Source organism: Entelurus aequoreus, linkage group LG03, assembly GCF_033978785.1.
Source record: "Entelurus aequoreus isolate RoL-2023_Sb linkage group LG03, RoL_Eaeq_v1.1, whole genome shotgun sequence".
NCBI classification, from domain to species: Eukaryota; Metazoa; Chordata; class Actinopteri; order Syngnathiformes; family Syngnathidae; genus Entelurus; species Entelurus aequoreus.
Window position 1 is genome coordinate 31,863,576 of NC_084733.1, and position 18,235 is coordinate 31,881,810.

The following is an 18,235-nucleotide window of genomic DNA, read 5'->3' on the forward strand; positions in this document are numbered from 1 at the left end:
ATGAATGAACTAGAACAAAAAAATAAGACACTTGAACTACTTTACATACCTGCATCATAACAAATAACAAGGAAAGTGAATCGGTTCTAATTGTTCACTTAAAAGAGCCGTTCAAAAGACTGGGTTCTCTTGCAAACGTCACATGACATTTCTAGTGGCCTCAAGGTGTCACCAAAAACACTTGCCACGCTACTTCAATTCAAAGTGGAACTGCACTTGTTTTGGAATTGTGCCTATCATTCACAATCCTTATGTAAGACAAGACATGTCTTTCTTTTTTATGCATTCTAAGTTGTAAAATATGGCATATATATGGTGGCTAACAAATTAAGTTAATGGGATTACACTTTTCTGTCCATAAAGCCATCTAAAAACATTGAAAAAACACCAACAATACTCCATTTACACCTTGCGACCTGAATATTAACCAAGTATTAGTGATATTGTTATTATAAGCACTAACGCCGGCAAAGTACTTTTGGCCGTGCCGTGATTACAAAGAGCTAACTAGCTTATGCTGCTACAAAGATATATTGAGCCAGTGAGCTGCTGCATCGCCTCTGATTTAGTGAAAGTTAATTTTAGATTACAAACCATGCGTCTCACCTGGATAGTAGAAGGTTGTAACCATAAACCGAGAAGTTGATCAGCTTTGACATCGAGATTGCCAGAGAGACACGAAAAGAGACTTGTTTGCTGCACCTTTTGTTAACCTTTCTTGTGGATTATGATGAATTCTTGATCCAAACAGGAAGATATAAACATTGCATCCATCGGCTTCCTAATGAGAGCAGACATCGTACAGTAAAGTGATCGTTTTTTTATATGTTCATAGTTTGTATTCCTTGTTTAGCGCTTGGCAATACTGCTACGCGATGCTTAGTGTTTCACTAAAGCTGGATCTGTTCATCACACAGCTCCTAATAATTGCAGCTCATCCTCTGTATATTCAGGCTGAAAAAGATAATGTCTGGATCAGCTTTTGTCCCGATAATAATGAAACCTGAGGTACTACTATACTGTACTTACAAACCCCGTTTCCATATGAGTTGGGAAATGGTGTTATAAATAAATAAATGGGTTATACTTGTATAGCGCTTTTCTACCTTCAAGGTACTCAAAGCGCTTTGACAGTATTTCCACATTCACCCATTCACACACGCATTCACACACTGATGGAGGGAGCTGCCATGCAAGTGTTAGATGTAAATATAAATGGAAAACAATGATTTGCAAATCATTTTCAACCCATATTCAGTTGAATATGCTACAAAGACAACATATTTGATGTTCAAACTGATAACATTTTTTTTTTTTTGCAAATAATCATTAACTTTAGAATTTGATGCCAGCAACATGTGACAAAGAAGTTGGGAAAGGTGGCAATAAATACTGATAAAGTTAAGGAATGCTCATCAAACACGTATTTGGAACATCCCACAGGTGAACAGGCAAATTGGGAACAGGTGGGTGCCATGATTGGGTATAAAAGTAGATTCCATGAAATGCTCAGTCATTCACAAACAAGGATGGGGCGAGGGTCACCACTTTGTCAACAAATGCGTGAGCAAATTGTTGAACAGTTTAAGAAAAACCTTTCTCAACCAGCTATTGCAAGGAATTTAGTGATTTCACCATCTACGGTCCGTAATATCATCAAAGGGTTCAGAGAATCTGGAGAAATCACTGCACGTAAGCAGCTAAGCCCGTGACCTTCAATCCCTCAGGCTGTACTGCATCAACAAGCGACATCAGTGTGTAAAGGATATCACCACATGGGCTCAGGAACACTTCAGAAACGCACTGTCAGTAACTACAGTTGGTCGCTACATCTGTAAGTGCAAGTTAAAACTCTCCTATGCAAGGCGAAAAACGTTTATCAACAACACCCAGAAACGCTGTCGGCTTCGCTGGGCCTGAGCTCATCTAAGATGGATTGATACAAAGTGGAAAAGTGTTCTGTGGTCTGACGAGTCCACATTTCAAATTGTTTTTGGAAACTGTGGACGTGGTGTCCTCCGGACCAAAGAGGAAAAGAACCATCCGGATTGTTATAGGCGCAAAGTTGAAAAGCCAGCATCTGTGATGGTATGGGGGTGTATTAGTGCCCAAGACATGGGTAACTTACACATCTGTGAAGGCGCCATTAATGCTGAAAGGTACATACAGGTTTTGGAGCAACATATGTTGCCATCCAAGCAACGTTACCATGGACGCCCCTGCTTATTTCAGCAAGACAATGCCAAGCCACGTGTTACATCAATGTGGCTTCATAGTAAAAGAGTGCGGGTACTAGACTGGCCTGCCTGTAGTCCAGACCTGTCTCCCATTGATAATGTGTGGTGCATTATGAAGCCTAAAATACCACAACGGAGACGCCCGGACTGTTGAACAACTTAAGCTGTACATCAAGCAAGATCGGGAAATAATTCCACCTGAGAAGCTTAAAAAATGTGTCTCCTCAGTCCCCAAACGTTTACTGAGTGTTGTTAAAAGGAAAGGCCATGTAATACAGTGGTGAACATGCCCTTTCCCAACTACTTTGGCACGTGTTGCAGCCATGAAATTCTAAGTTATGATAAATTATGATAAATGGGTTATACTTGTATAGCGCTTTTCTACCTTCTAGGTACTCAAAGCGCTTTGACAGTATTTCCACATTCACCCATTCACCCACACATTCACACACTGATGGCGGGAGCTGCCATGCAAGGCGCTAATCAGCAGCCATCAGGAGCAAGGGTAAAGTGTCTTGCCCAAGGACACAACGGACGTGACTAGGATGGTAGAAGGTGGGGATTGAACCCCAGTAACCAGCAACCCTCCGATTGCTGGCCCGGCCACTCTACCAACTTCGCCACGCCGTCAGTTAAGTTAATTATTATTTGCAAAAAAAAAATAAAGTTTATGAGTTTGAACATCAAATATCTTGTCTTTGTAGTGCATTCAATTGGATATGGGTTGAAAAGGATTTGCAAATCATTATATTCCGTTTATATTTACATCTAACGCAATTTCCCAACTCATATGGAAACAGGGTTTGTACATTGTATATGGATGTTATAAAGATAAAAGGATCGATTATATATGTTCTGCATAGTGGCCTCTTTGTTGTTGCAATCTCCCAAATAAAAGTGGTGTGATGAAGTAATTTATTATTATTATTGTCATTATTATTATTATTATTATTATTGAGGCACTTGTTGAAGCAGTTTAAAGAGCGTAAGGTTACACACGATTGTAGTAGGTGCACCGGCGGCCAAGGGAGGGCGTGGTCGCAGGTGTAGAGGGCGTGGTTTGTGGCATATCCGCGTACTTATTGCGCGTGTGGGCGTGGCCCGGACAACTTTCGCCTACACGCTGAGAGAGGCGGGAGCTGACAAGCCGAGAGGACGTCATGGGGAAGACAGGTGGAAGAGGCGACTTTGAATGGGTTTACAACGACCAGCCGCATACGTCCCGGAGAAAAGAAATACTCGGTGAGCCACTTTTTAAAAGTCCGTGTGAAGTTGAATTCAGGCTGAAAGCAGGCGAGCGAGGTCACTGCCTTTGCTGTGTTTTGCCAGGTCTGTTGTCGTTTCTCACCATAACCAGGTGCTATCCGGTTAGACCTGTTTACTAGCTTTTACCTCACCAGCATCTATCCTCACTGGACGCAAGGGAAGGGAAGTCAATCCAGGCAAGGACTCGGTAATTAAAATGGCTGATAACATTATATAATTTCTGATAACCAGTGTTGGGTTTTTTACTGAAAACCAGTAACTAGTTACAGTTTAGTTTATTAGTTTAGTTTATTATTATTCTTCGGTCAATGGTCAACAAAATAAACAAACAGTTGTACATTCATAGATTGAAAAAGAAAATGTTGCAGACCGAAAGGGTTTAGGCTTAAGTTGAACACTTATTGCGCCTAACCCTATAAACAATGTCAAGTACAAGATGAACTTCCGAAAATTATGAAATGTCCTTTGTACAACATATTATAAATAAACATTATACACAACATAAACACAGTTCAATTATATACACAGTAAAGCAGGGGTGGGCAATTAATTTTTACCGGGGGCCACATGAGCAACCCGAGCACTGCTGGAGGGCCACATCGACAATATTTCAATTACATTTTGCTCAATATTATTTTTGATGTATACCGTAAGATTAATAATAATAATAATAATAATAATAATACTTTCATTTAACCTAACTTAACTTTATACCAAAAGCACTGCTTTGGAAATCATTTGTACCCCTTTCAGAGATCACATTTAGTTCCCCTTAAACATCCTCATGTTGCACAGTGAAATGTAAGCATGGGATGAAGTGTGCATTCCTGTAACTTTCTCTAGTAACAGCATTCCATGATTAATATAAATAAATTAACATTAATAATAAATGACAGTAAAATAAGCACACGTATGACTGAGGAGTCATAGTGTAACTTTGTGTGGTGTTTGACTTTTTGTGTGGCCATAAACGCACCAGTGGTTTAGTGGTATGCGTGTTGGTGACAGATGACAAATTGGTTTTGGCCTGGTTTGTACGGCAGAAAATGACACATTTTTCAAGATAGAAGTGTTTTACTCATGTTTTTGGTGTGGTTATGGCCGAATATAAACAGTTTTGCTCAATAAGGTGATCGATATAATTTCTGGCCTCAAAGCATCTCGATAGACGTTACAATAATTGAACGGTGTTCAATTGAACGGTGTTGACGAACACCGTTAGGGCCGCTTGTTGTCACTGTCACTCAAAGTTGCATTGCAAAATTACACAGAATAAATGTGTTTATTTTGTTTAGAATTCAGATGGGATTTGATTTGGTGCGCGGCATATATTTGCTGTGCGCAGAGGACGCTTGAGCAGTGCGCAATTGCGCAGGCGCGCACCTTAGAGGGAACGTTGCTTGGCAGTCCATGTCTTGTTGGAAACACGGCATTCGTCATTAACTTTTCTCTTTTTAGCGTCTCGGGTGTAAACCGTGCATCACTTGTCGCTGTGCACCTTCACTCACAGGTTACACACGGACATACGCACATAAATAACACTTTTCAAAATAAAAGCAGCACAGTTGTATGGCGCGCACGACATAGATGTTTTTTCAACTTTATTTTGTAATTTGTGATTGCAGTTGTTCAGATTTACTCACAATCATGCACGCGCATACGTCCACACGGAAGTAATACAAATAACGCTTTTCAAAACAAAAGCAGCACTGTTGTATTGCACACTCGACATAGATACTTTTTAAAATGTATTTTGTAATTTATGATTGGCCTCACGCGGGCCGGACAGGGACGCACAAAGGGCCGGATGTGGCCCGCGGGCTGCAGAATGCCCAGGTCTGCAGTAAAGGCATGTGAAATATCCTTGTACACATGTTAAACATTTGTACCAATTATATACTATAAGTGAAGTGAATTATATTTATATAGCACTTTTCTCTAGTGACTCAAAGCGCTTTACTTAGTGAAACCCAATATCTAAGTTCCATTTAAGCCAGTGTGGGTGGCACTGGGAGCAGGTGGGTAGAGTGCCTTGCCCAAAGACACAATGACAGTGACTAGGATGGCAGAAGCTGGGATCGAACCTGGAACCCTCAAGTTGCTGGCACGGCCACTCTACCAACCGAGCTGTACCGCCCCACTATATACAAACAATTATACTTCCATTATTATTTATATCCCACATTTAGTTTTTAATTAACATTGATCATAGTATTAACTACAGTGTTGATTCAAGAGTGAAATATTTTTTCAAGACATTGGTCTTAAAGTGTTTTTTAAATGTGTGAATGGAACTGGAACATTTTAAGGAATCATCCAAGCTGTTCCACAGTTGAACCCCCTTGACAGAAACACATCTACTTTTTAAGCTTGTTCTTATTTTTGCTTTCTGAAAGACAGCTGAACCTCTGAGGTCATAGGGATTCTCTCTGGGTTTGAACCTCTCCAGTTACTAGTTACTTTATTTCAAAAGTAGCTCAGTTACTAACTCAGTTACTTACACCAAAACGTAATGCGTTACTGTGAAAAGTAAGTATTTAGTTACTTCTTTTTTTTTCTCTTTTTTTTTAAGGCGCTGTCACGCCAAGTTTCTTCCCTCTACAAAAACCTTCCTTCCCCCATTTACTTCCGTGGTCATGTTTCCTCTTACGTCATTGACAGCGATCGATAGCACTTCGGCTTTGACTGCCCGTCGCTGGAAGGATACTTCGTCTTTGACAGCTGCTGGAATCTGAAGAAATCGATTATTGTTTTTTTTTTGTACAGGCGCGAAACAGGACAGTCGCGTGCAGGTTAAGGACCCCCGGCAACTTTGTGATTTTATTGGACGCAGCCCCGGAAGTAAATGGGGGAGGGAAGGTTTCTGTAGAGGGAAGAAATTTGGCGTGACAGCTCCCATTAATGCCCTTTTAGCCTTCATTTCTGTACTGTTATTGCACTGGAGAACAATACAATATGTTGATCAACTTGACATGCATTTGCGTCACTGAACTCTGCTAAGCAATGTGGTCTATATACAACACACAAAGACAAAGATATGTTTCAAAGGGCCAATTTATTTTGGGCCAGAACAAATTGACAAAACTATTTTAAATAGCTGCAACATAACATACATAAGTAACAAACCGCATAATAACAACATGTCACAACATAGCTGTAAACCTGGCTTCACCCAAGGAAGGCACACATGACATGATTATATGTCATGTCACTATATAGCACACACATACTGCTATACACACGCCTAACCAGGCGTTTTTTTCTCTCGAGGAATTGTGAAATAAAATCATGTCTTCAGGTGATCAACACTGTACTGAAGCCCAGAACACTACGCATTTACCCGGTTTTAGTTTAGAGAAAAGGAAAGATTGGCCTGGCCCACTAGGATCCCTCTTTATGTTTGTGAACTTTATAGTCTATACATTTAGAGTGATGTGATAATCAAACACTCTAGAAATCTAGAATGAAAGCGTATATAAGAGAATTGACTTCGGCTTCGCCATGATGTCTTGTTAGTAAACACAGACACGCCCACCCGGCCCACACACATCGCGCCTCTTCTCTTCCTTGTGAGACAGGAAGAATCAGAAGGACGACACCGCAGCTCTCCAATAAAACACACTCAGATCTTCTCAGTTTCTAGCCGATACTATATAAAAAATAACGTAAAATAACGCAGTAACGCATCATGTAGTAACGGTTACTGAGTTACTGAATATAAAAAATAACGCGTTAGACTACTAGTTACCGCCGAAAATAACGGCATTACAGTAACGCGTTACAAAGTAACGTGTTAGTCTCAACACTGCTGATAACAAGAAACTACACCAAAACCATTTTAATGTGGAGTTCAGCGGTTTAATTATATATATTTTTTTCAATCAAGTTACAATACACACAAACCACACATATTAAACTCATCTTGTCTATTTTCAGACAGCTAAACTCATACTGAAAAGCAAACAATAGGCTAATCCAGTGGTTCTCAAACTTTTTTTCACCAAGTACCACCTCCAGAAAAAACTTGGCTCTCCAAGTAATGACCAGCATTAAAATACAGAAGCATAGTAGGCCCAAGTATTCATTAGTAACAAGGCAGAGGTTTTATTTAACAAGTACATTTACTATTTTGGCCACTATATTATTGCACACAGTTTGAACAGAAACACTGTGTTTGATTTAGTGTTGTCCCGACACCAATATTTTGGTACTAGCACCGGTACCACAATTATTTCGATACTTTTCTAAATAAAGGGTACCACAAAAAGTTGCATTATTGGCTTTATTTTAACAAAAAATCTTAGGGTACATTAAACATATGTTTCTTATTGCAAGTTTGTCCTTAAATAAAATAGTGCACATACAAGACAACTTGTCTTTTAGTAGTAAGTAAGCAAACAAAGGCTCCTAATTTAGTCTGCTGACATATGCAGTAACATATTGTGTCATTCTCCATTCTATTATTTCGTCAAAATGATTAAGGACAAGCAGTAGAAAATGAATTATCAATCTACTTGTTCATTTACTGTTAATATCTGCTTACTTTCTCTTTTATCATGTTCTGTCTATACTTCCGTTAAAATGTAAAGATAATTTATTCTTCTGTTGTTTGGATGCTTTACATTAGTTTTGGATGATACCACAAATTTAGGTATCATTCTAAGACCAAGTCGTTACAGGAAGTCCTCATGTGTCCGGGGACATATTTCCGGAGTTTATAAACATAATATAAATGTTAAAAAAATGAAATAAGATGTTGTGATGCCAAAAAATATCGACAAAATCATAGTAGTATTGACTAGATATGCTACTGTACTTTGGTATCATTACAGTGGATATTAGGTGTAGATCCACCAATGGCGTTTGTTTACAGTTTGACGCCGGTGAGCTACGGTGTGTATTGAAGCATGTTTAGCTATTCTTCGTCCTGCAGGGATGGTACTTGTAAGAAAGGTACTTTATTTTTTGCCATGGAGGCGAGGATTAGTGATTTAGAAGTAGCTAAAACTCCTGCCGACTGCAGCTGGACGTTAGTCGCTAGCTAGCTAGCCATGTCTTAAAGCACCTCTTCCTGGGGGCGTTTCAGTGTTATAGCTTCACCTTTATCGTTAGTTTTTAAGCCAAAATGCATCCGTTCTCCCTTTTCTGTCTACACACTGTGTCTGTTTGTAAGTACTCTGTGATTGTGTGCTGCCGAACATGCTCGTCTGCTCGTAAAACCAGTAATGAACGACGTGACGACGACGGGCGGGTGGTGGACCGGTACTTTTTAGAGGCGGTATAGTACCGAATATGATTCATTAGTATCGCAGTACTATACTTGGACTGGACTTTCACAATATTATGTCAGACTCACTCGACGTCCATTGCATCCGGTCTCCCCTGGGGGGGGGTCCTCTCCAAGGTTTCTCATAGTCATTCACATCGACGTCCCATTGGGGTTGTGAGTTTTTCCTTGCCCTTATGTGGGCTCTCTACCGCGGATGTCGTTGTGGCTTGTGCAGCCCTTTGAGACACTTGTGATTTAGGGCTATATAAATAAACATTGATTGATTGATTGATATACTTACACCGGCATACCGTACAACCCTAGTTTGAATATAGGAAAATAAAACACTATACTTTAATCAAGCATGCCACTAGTGGTACATATACCACGGCTTCAAGAATCACTGGTGTAATCTACACAATAATGTGGGTTTTTGTTTATCAATAAGGAAAAATACATCCTCAAAGAAAAATTATTGTGTATCTGTGTGTCAAGTCCACACAGATGGCATCAGTGGCATATTTTTGGTAAAACCATCCCATTTTAAATACAAACTGTGAATGGTTAAACAAAAACATCATAAAACGCCATTTGGTGGGGGTGTAAAAAAAAAAAAAGATTTTAGAATGAATCGCGATTCTTATTTGTAACTATTTTTAATTGATTAAAAAAAATCTAACATTTTTTATTTTTCACATCTGTCCTATCCAGCCACTCAAGTAAATCATAATGTTGATGTAGATGATCATATCTGCCGTAAAGATTTACTTTAGAAAAGAGAAGTTCTCTTGATGCCTTATTTGTATTTTGGACTTTATTACATGTTTGGGTAGAATGTTATTAAACAAAACCTGTTTTCTTTAAGGTAATATAGAAATGTATCACAGCTGTTTATTTATTTTACGGAGGAATGAAGTTAATCATAGAACTCGCACCCGATGTTTTTAAAAGGCATTGATTTTGAATAGAGAATAATTTTTGTATCGAGAATCAATTCTGAATCGGATCATTACCCCGAAGATTCAAATCGAATCGTGTGGTGCCCAAACATTCACAGTCCTACCAATTGAATAATTGCATTAGTATGAGGTGGCGACTTGTCAAGGTGTACTCCGTCTTCCGCCCGATTTTATTTGAGATAAGCTCCAGCACCCCCCGTGATCCCGAAAGGGATAAGCGGTAGAAAATGGATGGATGGATGGATGATACTATCTGACCCAAGTGGCATTTTTCTCTGGATGAATGTTACAATGTTTATGGATTTTTATGACTGCAGGCTGGGGCGTACATTTTTAGTAAGTTTAAAAACCATGATCGAATGCTCAGAGTCATATTTTAAGATTATAAGGACAGATATATATGGAAACAAGTAAAACGATAATTAAAGACATTAAGACTTACCATTGGTTATAATTGTGTATGATCTTGAAATGTAAAATTTTACATGTAGATTTTTTGCACTTGAAATCAGACCATGAAATGAGGCACTTCTGGGAAATTAACCTCTGTGCTCCAAAAAAAAAACCCACACAGAAAATAATGACGCACATCACAAACTGCCTTGTTATAAGCCTTCTCTTTCTCAAATAGTTGGGGCCGGCCCCTGTGTGGGGGGGCGCGGTGCGATTCCAAGAGGGGTGCGTGTGACCTCGAGGAGCATGCTTTTTTTGCCGTACCAAAATATAAAACAGTTTATGTTGCACTTGGCTTCCCTGTAACCATGGTGGGAAACGAGGAAAGACCGATTTTCTTTAATGTTAAAGGAAAACTGCACTTTCTTTGGAATTATGCCTTTCGTTCACAATTATTATGAGAGACGCTTTCTAACATATACAAATTGGCTCATTCTTGGTGGCTAGCACTGCAGCTAATGGGAGCAATCAAGTCTACCACTAAATCACTTTAAAAATGCATTCAAAACCTGTCAACGGTACTTAATTTACAGTTCGTAACCTGTATAATAACCAGACTGTAGTAGGGCTGCAACTAACGATTAATTTGATAATCTATTAATCTGTCGATTATTACTTCGATTAGTCGATTAATAATCGGATAAAAGAGACAAACTACATTTCTATCCTTTCCAGTATTTTATAGAAAAAAACAGCATACTGGCACCATACTTATTTTGATTATTGTTTCTCAGCTGTTTGTACATGTTGCAGTTTATAAATAACGGTTTATAAAAAAAATAATAAAATTACCAAAAAAAAAAATTGCCTCTGCACATGCGCATAGCATAGATCCAACGAATTGATGACTAAATTAATCGCCAACTATTTTTATAATCGATTTAATCGATTAGTTGTTGCAGCCCTAGACTGTAGCGCCATCGTTATTGTGAGAGCGAACACTGAGGAACTCTTTTTCTAGCGTACACGTCGGCATACTACGGTATTAGCCGTAGATGCTAACTACGGCAAGAGATAAAGCTAGCTTCTACGACGACACGAAACACATTTGCGTTTGTAATGCACAACACTGCGGTAAGACACCAATCTGTACTGACTGAAAAACATGAACAATAATATTACAGTAACTGTAAAGTATTAGCCCACATTTCATGTTTGGTTTGTACAGAGCTAGTCAGACGGTGTATGTACTGTAGTGGTAATAACACGCATGACGTGATGCGTGTATCATGATCGATATTAAAGTTACTCACTTGATGGACAGTTGTGCGTTGGGTCCAGCTGGCCAGGGATAATTATGGGTAAGTACTCCATTTATGTCGAAATAGCTTGGCCTCAAATTTCACATTTTGCAGCTTCGATTCACTCTCACCTCACTCTCTCGGCTTTCGTCTGATCCAACGTCTCATTCTTCCTTCGTGCCGGCTTCTAGAAGCAGTAGTTCATCGTCATATATTCAGATTCAAAAAGATAAGGTTGTGAATCCTTATTTGTCCAAAAATAGTCGTCTTCGTTGTTTCTTACCAAGTCTGCCATGATTACACAAGCTTTTTTGTATGTGGAAGGGGGTTTTGCCAGAAGTGTGCTGCTATGAAAATGGAAATAAATGCGCGGAACAATTAGTTCCGGCAATAATTAAAATCACCAAAACACTGTAAATATTGTACATATTACATATTATTATGAACATGTCTGTTACTACATTATATATAGACTTGCAGTGTGTATACTTCAAAGCATTGATGGAGGGCTTTGAAGGCTACAACAGTGACTCCATTTAGCTACATCGTCTAAGCGTTTTATCATCTTTAAAAAATAAATTAAAAAAGACATGTGTTCTTGTCTCTCATGATTGTTGACAATAGGCACAATTCCACCCAAACAGTGCAGTTCCCCTCCAATAAACTTATAATGTTATGTAGAGGTATAGTTAATTTAAATTTTATAGACATTATACTATTTATAGTAACGGTGGACAGTGGGGGGAGCGCAAATTATTTTCTTCTACCAAGCGGGGTCGTAACAGAAAATATTTGAGAAGCACTGATATACAGTAAGTGGTCACAAGCCGCCTATGCAATGGAAATAAGTACTGTCGGTTAGCAGCCGGTTGTCACGTACCTACTTTATAGCGTGTGAGTATGTGGAGTAAAACTATAGAAGGAAGTTGATGCACTATTATGAGCTTGTTTTAGAATTATAAGGTATTTGGTAGATGAATAAGGAGGTTGAGAATCATATCTAGTTAATCCTGGATTCCATTGATCTATCCATCCATCATCCGCTTGTCCCTTTTGAGGTCGCGGGGGGTCGCTGGAGCCTATCTCAGCTGCAATCGGGCGGAAGGCGGGGTACACCCTGTACAAGTCGCCACCTCATCGCAGTCCATTGATCTAATATGATTTAATACAGTGGTTAGTCAACATCATAATTTGATCATTATTTAATTTGGAAAAAAATAAGATCAGAAGATTGTAAATAGTTTTTGTATGCTCTATTTATGAAAATGTTGGATTTACAGTATTTCTATACTATAGAACAATAAAAGGCACACCCACTACATTTTAGAGAAAAAAAAATATTTTTCCATGTATTAGCTGCACTGGACAGCCACAGATACCGTATTTTTCGGACTATAAGTCGCAGTTTTTTTTCATAGTTTGGCCGGGGGTGCGACTTATACTCAGGAGCGACTTATGTATGAAATTATTAACACTTTACCGTAAAATATAAAATAATATTATTTAGCTCATTCACGTAAGAGACTAGACGTATAAGATTTCATCGGATTTAGCGATTAGGAGTGACAGATTGTTTGGTAAACGTATAGCATGTTCTATATGATATAGTTATTTAAATGACTCTTACCATAATATGTTACGTTAACATACCAAGCACGTTCTCAGTTGGTTATTTATGCGTAATATAAGTGAACCCCGACTTAAACAAGTTGAAAAACTTATTCGGGTGTTACCATTTAGTGGTCAATTGTACGGAATATGTACTTCACTGTGCAATCTACTAATAAAAGTCTCAATCAATCAATCAATCAATCAACGTACACTTATTCAGCCTGTTGTTCACTATTATTTATTTATTTTAAATTGCCTTTCAAATGTCTATTCTTGGTGTTGGGTTTTATCAAATAAATTCCCCAAAAAATGCGACTTATACTACAGTGCGACTTATATATGTTTTTTTCCTTCTTTATTATGCATTTTCGGCCGGTGCGACTTATACTCTGGAGCGACTTATAGTCCGAAAAATACGGTATATGTATTGCAAAATTAGTTATTTACGCAGTAAGATTCTGTAAATGTTTATTTACAGAAACTTAATGGTTTCCAAATGGTTTCTGTAACACGGCAGTAAAACAGCTGATCAAACAAAACAGAAGTCATCGTCATGCACCCACTAGCTGTGAAAGCTAGCTCTACAAACGGCTAAACAAACTCAATGATTCCACAGGGACGTTTTGGTGAATTTACAGAGGAATTTGTGAAACTGAAACAATACTAAAAGAATGCCGTAAGTGTGTGCGTGCGCGAGAGAGGCAACCTTTACGTGAGTTTACCACAACAAGCAGTCTCTTTCAACACCAAGGCCTTTTAGTAGATACACAACAATCTAAAAAAAACGCATCATTTAAGTTCCATATGTCTTCTTGACACAGTTAAAGCACGTTAAAGTCATCGATCCCATTAGGTGTGAATGTACATTGCAAAAGTATTGTGTGGCTATCTTGTTTCTTTTGCAATCTTTAGCAGCTTTTATGATTAACAGACAAGGTCACGTGATCATGTAGTGAAGTGTACTGTTATGTTTTCGCAACTGACCAAAAGACACCAATGGCATGACAATTAGAGATAATGTGGTGGCAGGAAGCGGATGTAAAAAGCTCTGAGTGCATGAAAATCTGAGATAAAGAAATAATGTTGAGGCTGGATGTCGGAAATGTGTGCAATGGTGAAGAAAAATTTCACTGAATGCAAAACAATTTGTCATATAAACCAGGGAACCCAAAAACCTACCACTCCACTATACCGTCCAATCGACAATCAAAGAGCAGAATCAGCGCAGTCTTCAGTGTACCAACCTGAATTTTCGATGTCTGGGTTTTTCTTATTTTTCTTTCTTGCCCACCTCTGCGTCGTCAGCCGTGATGTCTATTAGTTTCACTCTGTTGTGGTCTTCACCTCTTGCAGCACATTCCTGAAATACAAAGTCACTATACTGACAAACTACGAACCAATTTTAAGCAAAGAGGATCATCTAACGATTTGAAAGAATGCTTTTATGTAATCTTTAATGCTGTGCGTTTTTTAGTCTCTATTTCACCAACTTAATATTGCTCTAGCCAGATAAATCTTTTTCTGCTGTTTATTGACAATCTGGTTTTAGCAGACAGTTGACCAACATGATCTAGCAAATTAGTTACAATTGCATAATAATGCCCCAGGTGTGTGCTCAAGAGTCTCGACCCTATTGTACAACGTCCTAAATTCCCTGTCCACATATTTGAGTAACAATTTAAATATAACCTAAACCTTCTTGTGTGATAGGGATGTAATGATATGAAATCTACATATAATGGTTATTGTGACCACAATTATCACAGTTATCATTATTATCACTGTATTGTTGAATGTGCTCAAAACATACGTGTACACAAACTGACATTTTTTGACCAAGTTTTTTAAAACATCTAAATAGACACATTCTAAATAGACACATTGAAAACCCACTATTTTGTCTGTTTTAATGGCCAAGTTTTTAATATTTTAAATATTGGTCAGAATGGTAGTACTTTTAAGAGTTATTTAAATGAAAAGTGTGAAACAAATAACATTTATTAATTCTGGCGGTTGTTGTGGCATCCTACTCTGTTCAGCGGTCCTTGAACACCACATAAAAACACTTCCTTCTCGTATTCCTCCAAGTATAGAACGTATTCCTCCAAGTATAGAATGATCATTCTGTTCTAAAAGAGATCTAAAGGAGAGTGTGTTCAATTTACACAATTGAATAGCTTAGTTACTCAGACAGAAATGTGTTTATTTAAGTTTAGATTGGGGTATGTCCAAGTTGTTGTCTCTTGTTTTAATGTTAGCATTTAAGCTAGCGAGCTGGCGCCAGTCAGTCCATGAGTTTATCAAAGTGCAGTTATCAATCACGGTTTTTCGATACATTTAACTTAAAACAGTGATACTAACCTGTTTAGCTGGTTGGGGAGAATGTGTTGGGCACACACACATTGTTGTCCACTCTCAATCTCAGCACCTGGTACATCCTAATATCATTACAACTCGAGGGAATAATGTGTGTGTGCGCGTACGAATAAGAAACCAGGTGAGATCATTCACTTAATCTTCTTAGAGCAAAACCAAGGCCAAAGTTTGTAACTTCTAAGGCGTCGTATTTTGCCCGAAGGATGGAAAAATGTTCCCTTAACAGATGTAACCATTTGAAAATCTCATATTACGGTTATTGTGACCAAAATTATCACGGTATTGTTGATTTTGCTCAAAAAGTACTTGTACATACAGTACACTTCAATCTTTTAACCAAGTGTTAATGTGTCTTGCCCTGCAATGAGGTGGCAACTTGTCTAGGGTGTACCCCGCCTTCCGCCCGAATGCAGCTGAGATAGGCTCCAGCACCCCCCGCGACCCCGAAAGGGATAAACGTTAGAAAATGGAAAGATGGATGGTTAATGTGTCTTGTATTTCTGTTAGCATTTAAGCTAGCTAGTGATTTGCGCGTTTTCTGCTTCTCTAGAAAATGAGACATGTTTTAAGTGTTTTGATTTTCATCTCTAATTTCTATTTTTTAAAGTAATTAAATTTTTTAAGTAATTGTAAATATTTAAATGTATTATTACAATTTCTGTAATTTATTGAAACTTTTTTTTAATTGGAGAAACAAAGGTAACATTATTTGCTCTTTAATTGATGAGACATGGAGAAGTACGTTTAATAATGGTGAATTGCGCGAGAGTAAAGGTGATGTTACCGTTTTAAAAGCAAATAACTGTTTTACGTTATATTATTTTGTTTCGTAAATTACACTTTGGGAGTGTATGAGCACACATAATATGTCTAGTGTGGATTACATTTAGCTTTGTCCATACTCTCAGTGGGGGCTGGGCTTGTCTTTTCTACCTTTTACTCTGGACAATGGGAGCACATTGCAGCTGTAACAGTGATAATGGCAACAAGGCACATTCTCTATCTGCACTTGACAAACACACACCTACCATAAAGCTTGTGAGAAGAAAGCTTCTATGACCCCAGGCAATAAAAGTATCCACTTAAAATGTGGTCAGTATAAACCGCAAATTTTATTACTAGATTTTGTAAAACTTGCATAAAGAAACAGCAGCTGTGATTATTGAATTTGTCACGCCGATGAATAACGGTGTTCATTTTCCATAGTTATTAATGATACTTGTAAAATAATTTGCATCCAAGTTAAACAGACACCATCAGGCATTTTTAAAGTCAAATTATAGGTTGTCATGCATGTCTAAAAGGAAGTTAACTGCTGTATTCCTGTATGTAGTAATAGATATGGAGAAGAGAGAGGTAGGGTTTAATAATCTCCGCTTCTTCCGACTCCTTTTTGAACATGTTGAATTGCGCAAATGTAATCACGTGATGTTTTTTAATGTAACTTGTCGAGCATGTCCAAAACAAATAAGCAATAACATACTGTACAGTAGAACTTCATAATATGATACAATTCTTTCCTGTTTATTTATGATGAAGTTTCATTGCTTTAGCTATATTATACTGAGCAGCCAGGACAAAAACATGACTATTTTTTAGTAACAAATTCATGAAAAACTTCTTCTAAGTGTAGGTGAGGTGACATATATTTTTAAAAACAAAAAAATGCTTCGAATATCAGACGGTGTTACGATTTTCAAGCTATTAAGTTGCCTGCAGTACATTTTTTTGTTAAAATTGAAAGAACAAACAATTTTAGCAAGAAAGGTCGAGTTCTTTATTGATACACATTAAATCCATGCATTCGTGGTATGAAACGACTGGGCGGTGCCACACAAAACGATGCGGCAGGCCCACATAAAACATCCTAGAGGGGCCATGAAAAACAAGGCGCCAGGGCCACATAAAATGATGTGCAGCAGCCAGATCTGGCCCTCGGGCCTTGAATTTGACACATGCTGTAAATGGTCACAGAGCTTAAGTTAGAACAAAGTTTTATTTAACTTTTGAGGTATATTTTACCTAAATTTTGGTGAAACTGCACAAACCATAACTTAAGTGAGTTTGGCTTCAAAACAAACAGCATAATTTCAGTATAATGTTTCCCACAGGTGTGAAACGAGACAAAAGGTTGCTTGACACCTCTGCGCCATCAAATATTAAAGCCTTTTTTAATTGTATTTATTCTCTGCCTTGCATGTTAGTGGAAAATCTTTTCATATCATTGTGGGTTTTTGTGATACACCGCACGATTAAGCAAGCTTTTCTTTCCAACCACGGAACAATGCTGGAGTGTATCATTTGCTACTATTGACAGATGAAAGTTGACACCTTTTACAATGAAAAGTTACTGGCCAAAAATCATGTTCTACTGCATGTTTTACGTATACACGTGTTTATGTCTGGTTATTCATTGAACTTTGTGCTCATATGGGTGGGATAAAAACCCCACTGAAAGGTAATCTCTCAGCAAGGCTGTAAATACAACACACCAATGAGTGAGTGGTCATATGACATCGTAGCTTCAAATGTATTGGAACTGTTTTGTCTAATATTAGTTTATCGTTCTTTCAAATCAGTTGAAAGTTAATACTGTCAAAAAGGCAAGCTCCAGTTGAAATCAGTTCTAAGGACATGCTATGTTAATACTGTTCAATTATGTCTTTGTGAGTTTAATTTGTGTTCAAACCAGGATTTCCTAAACCTATTGTGGTGTGTTTACGTTTTAATCGATACCGGTGTGAAATGGATACTCTTTCAAGCAGTGCTTAATTTTAAACAGTGGAAAACATTTTGTTTAAAAATAATGCCTTTTTATTTTTA

At 38.0% G+C, this 18,235-nt stretch overlaps 1 protein-coding gene across 2 annotated transcripts in view; it reads left to right on the forward strand.

Annotated features, from left to right (window-relative positions):
• The first annotated feature begins 3,322 nt into the window (after positions 1–3,322).
• The window catches only part of degs2 (delta(4)-desaturase, sphingolipid 2), a 45,129-nt gene continuing 30,216 nt past the window's right edge, over positions 3,323–18,235 (forward strand). For both annotated transcript variants that reach the window (XM_062041612.1, XM_062041613.1), the window contains exon 1: positions 3,323–3,479. In XM_062041612.1, coding sequence (XP_061897596.1) covers positions 3,398–3,479 — 82 coding nt within the window. In that variant the 5' untranslated portion in view covers positions 3,323–3,397. The remainder of the gene's footprint in view (positions 3,480–18,235) is intronic.